At 46.3% G+C, this 9,774-nt stretch overlaps 1 protein-coding gene across 1 annotated transcript in view; it reads left to right on the top strand.

The window, feature by feature from the left end:
- Positions 1-6,324: 6,324 nt before the first annotated feature.
- cnc (NFE2 like bZIP transcription factor cap-n-collar) overlaps positions 6,325-9,774 on the top strand; it is a 96,976-nt gene continuing 93,526 nt past the window's right edge. The window contains exons 1-2 of the mRNA XM_089547667.1: positions 6,325-6,632; positions 7,295-7,402. Coding sequence (XP_089403793.1) covers positions 7,343-7,402 — 60 coding nt within the window. The 5' untranslated portion in view covers positions 6,325-6,632; positions 7,295-7,342. The remainder of the gene's footprint in view (positions 6,633-7,294; positions 7,403-9,774) is intronic.

Genomic DNA, 9,774 nt, shown 5'->3' with positions numbered 1-9,774 from the left:
TCACCCGGCGCTCTGTCCTTCCCAGCTTTCCCCCTCACCCGCTAACGGTTGACGTGTGCGTGTCGCGGAACGCCGCATAAACAGCTCTCGCTGTCAAAAATGTGCGTACGCTGGGAAAGCAAACCCGGCAAAGTGAAAACGCAACAGACGCAGCGTGCTGGCGAAATTTCGGTTTTTAGAGCGCAGACCAGCTCGGCAACTCGTCTCACCACCTGCATCCGACCTACCATTGTCTAGCTGCCGACCACCTATTTTTCATTTTCTTTTCGAGAGTTCGTGGCATATTCCTGCAACTTCTTGAGCCCCACCGCGGTGGCTCAGTGGTTACGGTGCTTGGCTGCTGGCCCGAGAGACGCGGGTTCGATACCGGCCGCGGCGGCCGAATTTCGACGAAGGCGAAATTCTTGAGGCCCGTGTGCTGTGCGATGTCAGCGCACGTCATCGAAATTTCCGGAGCCTTCCACTACGGCGTCCCTCATAGCCTAAGTCGCTTTGGGACGTTAAACTCCAATGAACCAATAAACCAAACCAGCAACTTCTTGGGTGCTGAATTTTGAGAGGAAAAGTCTCCTTCAACCATGATATCATTGTATTCAAGTTCATTTGTAAGCGTTACGTAAAGCCCCTATTTTGCAAGTAAATTTGAGAGATTTTGCAATTAAAGGGAGATGACGCTGCGGCGTGCACGCTCAGTGTTCATATTAAGATGCGTGGAGAAGAATTCCTTTAATTGCGTTCCGATTCGGCATACCCCTCATGTTTTCTTTTTCGGGAAGGCCTTTGATGAGCTGGTTGTTTCTTCTCATTCTATTATTCGTATCGCCCACAACTTCTGCACGCTCTTCACTTGTTTCCGAACTGCCTGAGTTTATTGACTCGACATTGTTACTCATTTCAAACACTGTCGATGCTCTGTTGAACGTTACTTGCCCCGGCTTTTATGTTAATTACGTCTTTTTTAATGGTATAGCTAGGGCGGCTGAGGTTTCACTCTGACATGTCCCCAAGTACCCGAATATACTGTTAATCTTTGTCCCAGAGGGCGGTTCAATATCCCCTTAACAAAGCACCAGTAGTGCAAACCATAACAACAGGGCTGATGGACCGCCAAGAGCATTCGCTAAAGTGGGGCAGGAGCGCAGTCCTCGTAAAGTCCTGCTATCCTGTGAAAAGTTTAACATCCGTAAAAACTGGCCGATGTGTAAGTTGTACAGAAATGAGGCACTTCACAGCATACCGCAAGGCATGTGCTTGCCTGCCACCCATAGCCACCATGTCTAAAAGGACAATTGTGCAGGCTTCCCCTTGCGCGCACGCGCTGCGGCTGATTGTGCCTTTATTGCATTATCGCAAAAGAAATGGAAATCTTGGCACAGGCAGCACGTGGCTGAGATAACGCGTCGTCGTCGATGTCTCTTTGACGTTTTCTTTGTTCGTGTTTATTTTTTCTAGTCACTCATGCTCTTTTCGTCCCAGACACTATGCTTTACTCAAATCGTAGTAAGTGCCCTCTATTGCTGAGATCCGCGTCGTGTGCTGTGTCATCGTCATGCGCAATAGGATATCCTAGAACAGCAAGGGTCTAGACTTGCGTCTCTGATTCGACAAATCGATGATGTGCTTGTGTATATACATGGTCTGTTCTGAAAGTAGTAGGACTCATTTTTTTAAACAAAATTTATTCAAGAGAATAGTGTAAACGATTACAATTTTTCAAGGTAGCACCCTTCCGCACCTACACGCTGCTGCCAATGAGTTTCACAATTTTCGTACGCCTCCAGGAACGCCTGGACCGGAATGCTGTTTAACTCCCTCGTCACGGCCTGTTGAACCCGCTCTACCGATCCGTGATGTTTCCCCTTGAGCGTCGATTTTATTCTCGGGAATAGAAAAAAGTCTTGCGGGGCCAAGTCGAGACTGTAAGGGGGCTGAGGCAGCGTTGCCGCCTTGTTCTGGGCAAAAAATCGGGGTCCTCATTCACATGATGAAGAAGATCCTACCGGTTGGCCTTTTCCTCCTTTGACAACACTCCCGGCACCAACTTCGCGCACGCTTTCCTCATGGATAAGTTTTCTGTCACGATCTCAAAAACTTGGGTTTGAGGAATGCTCTAGTTATCATCAAGTAAATGTTTCACTCGCTACACATTTTCGTTGGTCTTGCTGGTCGAAGGGCGTCTGGAGCGGTCGTCTTCCTCCACTCTTTCCTTACCTTCTCGGAAATGCTTGTGCCACTCAAAAAACACCTGATCTACCCATGGAAGCGTCACCGTAGGCCTCCTTAATCATGTTGTGAATCTCTTTGCCCGTTTTACCAAGATTTACTCAAAATTTGATCGCGTATCGCTGATCCAGTAAACGCTCGATGATTCTGCGTGACGAGACGTTTCGACACGGGTTCACAGTACAAGCGACCTCCTCTCTTCAACTGCCGACAGCCGACTGCCGATTTTCCCCAGCATTCCCAATATCCCCCTTCAACGATCCTGCACGCGCAAACCACCTCTCGTCCGCCCGTTCGCCCAGGAAAAAACCAGTCCTACTACTTTCAGAACAGACCCTGTATTTGCTCTTCTGTCCCAATTGTCACTCGTCATACCCCTCTCTCGCTATCTGTGCCTTCCCAAGTGCAGGGTAGGAAGCTATCGCTCAGAATGGCCTCTCTGAATTTCTTTGTAAATATAACCTTTCTCTCCTGAAAACGCAGTGACGTCACCATTCAGTGATCCCGCGATCACCCTCTGACCACTGAGAGTGGAGCATACTACTGTGTTCACCAAACATCCCACTGAGCACAGTACGTCTCACTGACGTCTACAAAAATCTAAATTGGTCTAAAAAATCCAAAGCTGCACAAGACATGCGCAAGACGTATCTTTTTAGTCAACTATAAGACATTTTTCTTGTTTTTTTTTGCCTTTTTCATCGTTTCTGTTTTTATCTTTTATGTGCAATGAGTGTGCCTTACCCATACAAGCTCAACTTTTACTTCAAAGTTATTTTTCGTGTTTTTGCAGGAATCAAGGTTTTCAAATAACAGAACGTCGCACTGAAACCTGTCGAGTTCCAATGCACAAAAATTATGTTAGCAGCCACAAGAATGCCTTGGATAACTTTGTTGATATGCAGTTCTCCATGTGTACATATGAAGAGGCCGTTGAAGGGGAGTATATATAAGGAGGAGCAAAGAATACCTGTTAGAGTGAGGTGAGCGAAGGGTTTGTATTCTTTGATATTTCGTGCGCTTGTATCGGTAACTATATGGTGGTATTTGGCACACAGTGATTAAGATATAATGAAGATTTAATACATCCAAAATAAATTTTGTTCAACCTTTTGACAAGCGTCAAGTTTGTAAACAAAGGTGGCGCTGCGGTTGGCAGCGACGCGGGGTGTAGGCAAAAATGTAGCATGCCTACCCCGCGTCAAGCGATGCTGCCTTCGAATCCAACTCGCGTGCGCGCATATTTCAAAGCGTGCGCATCGCTTGAGGTTAGAAACATTTCTGTTGGTGACCGGAGAGCAGTTCAGAACTCTTTCAACCTATTCGCCAGACGGAAATATCTGGCGAAGGCCTTCTGCGCTCATATGTTTGGCAGCAACGGCGCGGCTACGGCGTTCGACTAGGTTGACTTAATAGATGAAACCGAGAAAGCACGAGGTATACAGGTCTGCAGTCTCAACATCTGGGGCGATACAGCATATATCCCGATCGCTAGGTGCAAGAAGAAGGACGACGGGAGGCAGCTTTTTCCTATGACGAACCTTTGTGATGTGCCTGCTCTCGTCCAGCCACTTCAGTGCGGAGAACGCCGAACACTACTGGACACTGAAGCCATGCAGTTACTTTAAATGAGTCATGCAAATACGGTCTTCACTGGTAATGTCTGAAAAAATGCTTTTTTATTCGCTTGGCTTTAAGAGAGGTGCACAGGCGAATGAATAGAATTTTACCTCGAGCTACAACGAAGTTAGGTTTGCTCTGCAGAGCTAAATATTTTATGTCATTCTGATTGCAGGCCTTATTCTGCTTGATAACTGGTTTTTGATCTGGTATTTGCTGTTTTCGCCAGGTTCTGATTGACCAGTAATTGTAAAATTCAGGTAAAATGGGAAATAACACTATGATTTAGCATAGGTGGTGAAAAAACGTACAAGTTGAAGCACGTGGAAGCGAAAATAGAGAAAAAACTACGTGTCGTATATTCCTGCTACCGGACTACAGTGCTGCTTCAAACGTCGCGCTTGGTGGCTCGATGAATGCTGAAGGCGACTGGCAGCAGCTTTTTTTTTCTTTCTTTCTTTTTAGCGCGAAGAGATGTCCGGGACGTAGTCCGGGTGATTGCCACCTGAAAACGGTCCCCTGCGTTCAATTTACGGTCACACCCACATGAAACGTTGAGTCCAGACTTCTCATAATGAGAGCCCGACAGAACGCGAACAAGCTGCAGACGTTGATTCTTGCACTGTTCGCCGCGCGACAGAAGAGCAAACATGCGTATTAAGAGACGCAAACTATCATATTTCGATGCAGAAATGCAATGCTAGCCGCGCAGCCGATCCGTCGCCGAACTTTTCCCGCTCCACGGCCGCTGCGCATCGTTTTGGCCCACATCTAAATGCGATAAACTTGTGGAAACTTGGGCCGCTGCCTTTCTTCAGCATTGCAGTCCAACCACCCGCACCACAGCTCGACGGAATATTGCAAAATGCGTTCAAAAACGCTCAAGCATGGCATACCCAAGACACATGGTACCAGCTTCTGCCTACACAACGAAAGTCACTGTTGACTCCAGCGCCGCCGCATCTGCGTGACGTCACGGCCTGACGCATGTCTATACAAAACATCTTTCCGGATGTCTTCTGACTCTAAATACACGGTGTATTGCACCAGCTATAAAAGGTCTACTCAGACGCCTTACTATCCCTTGGAAACGACTGACAGGGTATGCACTAGACGAGTCACAAGTCTGATTCTAGCTTATAGTAGATGTTTTCTAGCTGTTTTTGTCCTAGGTAGCTGTCATACAGATGCCTCGCCTGTCTCATCAAGATATACCAAGTGTTTCAGATTGTTTAAAATAGGGTTTTTGAGGTGATGAGAAGCTTCTTGTGTCTCAGTACTACCAGCACTGTGGACGTCAAACAACAGGCAAATCATGTTAACTTGCAAAGTGATTAACTAGATTCTAACAGTTAACTTTTCAATTATTATCGATAGGCATGCACCTGATTGCAATTAGCGTCTGGTAGCTGGTCGTTAATAACCATTCAGTTTTTAAATTTCTGAAGCGCGATTAACCTCGCCACTCTGGCTCAACAAATTTGGGCCATTATTCGCGCCATTAGAAAACCGCGCCTTTGCGTAGAACGCGATACGACGTCAATCAAATCGCTCCACTCCGTGAGGCATGTGCCGCGGCTCCCCGCCCCTTGTCACTTGGCTGCTCCAGCGTGGGCGGGGCAGACAATGTCACGCGGCACGTGCGTCACGGAGTGTCGCGATTTAATGGACATTGCTTTGCGCTCCCTGCAGGCGCGTGGTTTCGAATGGTGCTAGAAATGGGCCATATTTGTTGAGCCACAGTGGCGAGAGCAATGGAGTTTTTTTTTTTAACTTTTTTTGCTATTCCTAACAACTGGCTACAAGTCGCTAATTGCAATGAGGCGCATATCAGTAAAAGTTACAATTTTAGCTATTGTAATTTAGTTTATCACTTCGCTATAGTTAGCGTGGTTCGCCCGTTGTTTGACGTCTGCCAACGTTTATATTAATATGCTGCAGAAAGCTACTCTTTACCTTAAAAGCATTATTTAAAAAAAATTAGTGGCGGTCTTCCTTGAAACTTCTGGTATTCTAGGTGCGTAACAGACGCTGATGTGTTCAGTAGGAAACGGGCTGTGAAAAAGTGTCATACGTAAACATGGGGGTTGGTTCATGTCTGCAGTCTGTGGACCCAGAAACGGGCACTTCTAGGTGGAGGGGGAAGTATATGTGAGTGTTTATTTATTCATTAATTCGTGATTGACTAAGGAGCTTACGAGGCAACTAAGTTTTTGCGGGCACTGCTGTTTCGGGTAATTCGTTTCATGTCTAGCGACTCTGTTCCATTTCTCAGCTGTTCTAAACATTAAACCGCGCCTTCCGAGCCAAACACGCCAATCCCGCCGTCGTTGTCAGTAACGGAGCTCTCGATAGCGGCCGCCCGAAGGCAGCCGAGGACCGAGGTGGTGGTCAGTGGCGACTCCGCGCTCAGCCCCCGTCCGTCGGGGCTCGTCCCTGTGCGGGCCTCGAGAAGCACAATCACGCTGCCGATAAGGAGACCAGACGAGGGCGAGGGAGACGGCGGACACGCCACGATAGCGGCGGCGAAACGGCGCTGCTCCGACCTTCTCCGTGTCCCGAGTCTTCGACGCTCCATCTTCGGCGAGCTGAAGAAAGTAGCGATTGATTGAGCAACGGTGCCCTAGCACCTGGCCGTGGCCAAGAAACGATCGCCATCTTTGTGTGTGATGTGATTCTGAGACGAGCACACACGTGTGCGGTCAAATTTCGGACGCGATCTGCAAGCGGGCTCTGGGAGAACGCCTTGGACTTAACGAACGCTGTCGGCTTGGCGAGTCAGCTGCCTCGTAAGCTCGGCGCTTCTCTTTCTTTCTCGCTTTTAACTACCACCTCGGGTGGCATGTAACTGTACTCTGTGTGCACCTGAAGCCGCCCGCTTGTCAGCATGGCTACGGAACTGCGAGCCTATACGTACATGACGCCATCGAATGTGTACTCAGTGCCTGATCAGTATCGCTTCTACAAGCCCTCCTCTCTCTAGCAATACATTGCATGTGAGTATGTCTGGGGAGGCAGGGGGTGGGGTAAGAGACGCGCTTCACCTATCGATGACTGCACACCGTTCAGCACTGGCCTTTCCCGAAGCCAAGCTTCATACACAACTCTCTGTTTCAGCAATTGCAACAGCGTTAGGCCTAGTCTGCTTGTTTCACACTCACTGGTCCTAACCGGAAGTGACAGGAATGAGGCGCTCTTCCCAGCTGTTCATGCTGTTACCGCGCCGAAAAAAAAATATGAGGACCGAGCAGAAATATACCAACTCGAGGTTACAACGAACGAAAGGGTTTTCGACGTACGCACATGTTTACTTCCAGATTCCCTCACATACGATGACAGAGAGATAACAAATGGATCTTTGATACCCTCGCGCTTTTGCTATGAACTTTGCCTCGGTTGCAAGATGTTTCCTGACGTCGGTCTGACTGCATGAGCATAATCTTTCTCGCAGGAGCCCAGAATCAAATAACGTCGGAAAAGTTCCATTTCGGGAGGCGACATGGCCGTGGCCAACCAGCCCTTTCACCAGCCCACACTACGACCGCCACCTCCTTTGACGGTACGTACGCAGACCAGCAGTCGCCGCGAGATATCTGAAACTGCGATAAGATTTTTTTTTTTGTGCACAACAACAAAAAAAAAGCTTCGTCTTCATTGCACAAACCCCACAGAATTCCCTAAATAAATAACGACAACACCTATACTTGCAGTCAGTCTTTTAGCTCAGAGAGGCGTACCAATTGAGAGGCAACGGCTAGAGCATTTATCTGTTGGAAGTTAGAATTATTGAAGAAAACGCAGGGATAGCGTCGTCCGCAAAATAGGGGCGTCGCTGGTATTTCGAAACCGGCAATACATCAGAAACATTATTATTACATCTTTCCGGTTTGTAGCGCAGATTGCGGCCCTCCGGAAGCGACACGAGCAAAAAAACAAAAAACAAACCCACACACTTGTCAGGAACGTTTATTGAGCAAACAGTTGACAATTGGTCCACTTGGAGCTAAACTTCCCGCCATCTCCGCATCATTTGCTTCATCCTTTGGATGTCTGCCCATCTGCGTGCTTCAGGGTGAACGAGGCTTCAAAGTTCAGCTTTCTTGGACATCACTTTTGATTGTGAGGCAATGGTGGAATATTGCAAGATGCCTTTGTAAACATGTTGACAAATAACAGCCGGTGTCCCGAGAGGCAGGAATTTAGGACCGATTCATTTTAATTTGTATATTAACAGCATTCTGAAATCATCTACAGATGCTCGCTTTGTACTATATGCTGATGATGTGGCGCCGCTGTTCTCTTCTGTATCAACGGAGAGAATGACCCATCAAGCAGAAGCTGCACTGGGCACTTCAGTCCTGGTGTGTAGATAACTATGTAAAAATGAGTACAAATAAAACAAAAGCAGTTTTATTCAGAGCACGGAATAAGGACGTAGTGTTTGCGCCCTACGTCCAGCTTGGAAGTGGAAGGTTAGAAATTGTCGAAACTATAAAGGTACTGGGTGTTCATTTTAACTGTCACCTCAATTGCGACAACCATGCAAATGCTGTAATAACTAGGTTATCGAAAACTGTAGGCGTAATGAATCGGCATCGTTACTCGATGCCGACTAAAGTTAAATCGCTATTTGTCTACATCATAATTTATGTAATATTTAAAATAGGTCCAGTTAGTCTGGGGAACAATCACAAATAGACAACGGATTTTTTCTCTGCAGAAACGTGCATCCATTTACAATCTTGATTTTAGGGCTCACATGGCTCATTCGTTCGAAAAATACGACGTGGTAAGAATTTTTCAAATATATGATGTGAAACTAATGGAGAGGTATGCAAAGGAAGCCATAAAAAGTATTGATAGCCTACGCAGGCTTGCTAATCACACACGCAATGTGCCAATCTACCGAAGTCGAAAACCTCAACTCTAGAATGTTTCCACGTGTAGAACGAACTTTGGCTTGCAAACCATATCAAATACATTACCGCGCCTTCTGAACAAACTTGACGCACAACATGTTGACGTATCGCGATTATCATTACAACAACTCAGAAGAATCATTTCCTGGAATTTCCTGTTTGCATCTGGTGTACGGGTTCGTGTGATGAGCATGCTCCTTTTTCAACGGGTGGCTGTCTGGCTTCTTTTTTCTATACTGGTGTTTCATTATTTCCATTGTTTATTATAGCCTACGTATTTCAGCGCGTTTTATGTTTGATTTGGTTCTGTGTGCATTACAAAAAATTTGCTGTTATGTTCTGCGAATAGTTTGCATTCCTGAGAAGTCGCTGCCCACAGGTACCATATGTCTGTTTGCCAATGCTGTCATGTTAACCAGGGGTGGTGGGTACTTCAAGCTGCCCCGTGCAGCTTTTTCCATGCCCCTTCCTGCGTAATTTATGGGACAAAAAATAAATGAAATGAAAAATTAAATTATAGTAATGGTACGACCGTCCAATGCGTAGAAAAATCTAGCTTTTAAAATTTGTCCTGCGCTCACACCGAATAGTGAAAACCGCCATAGGAAATCAAAGGGATGCGCTTTTGACGATGATTGTGAGGCAGCTGCGGATTATTGCAGGACACAGCTATGAACATATTGATTGGAATAAACTGATCTTCAGATGCGTATAGCAAGATCTAGCTTTAAAAGTTTGTACTACGCTCACATCGAGTAGTTAAGACTGCCACATGAAACCAATGGGGTATGTTTCATTTTGTTTCATTTCATTTATTTTACCCTCAGGGCTTTCGCATTGCAGGGGGGGGGGGGGGGGCGGCAGTAGAAAAAAAACAATACATAGGTCAAAAAGAGTGCTATATATACGAACAATATTGAAAAATGCAAAAGACAGAGGATGAAAACATTGAGAACAAAAGTAAAGAAGTAAATAAAAGGATTACAAAAAGAAAACCGTAATTATAGTCTAT

The sequence above is a fragment of the Amblyomma mixtum genome, chromosome 6, assembly GCF_055824585.1.
Source record: "Amblyomma mixtum isolate Tamu chromosome 6, ASM5582458v1, whole genome shotgun sequence".
Lineage (NCBI taxonomy): Eukaryota > Metazoa > Arthropoda > Arachnida > Ixodida > Ixodidae > Amblyomma > Amblyomma mixtum.
Note: the sequence above shows the minus strand (reverse complement) of the source record. Positions and strands in the feature narration are given on the sequence as shown.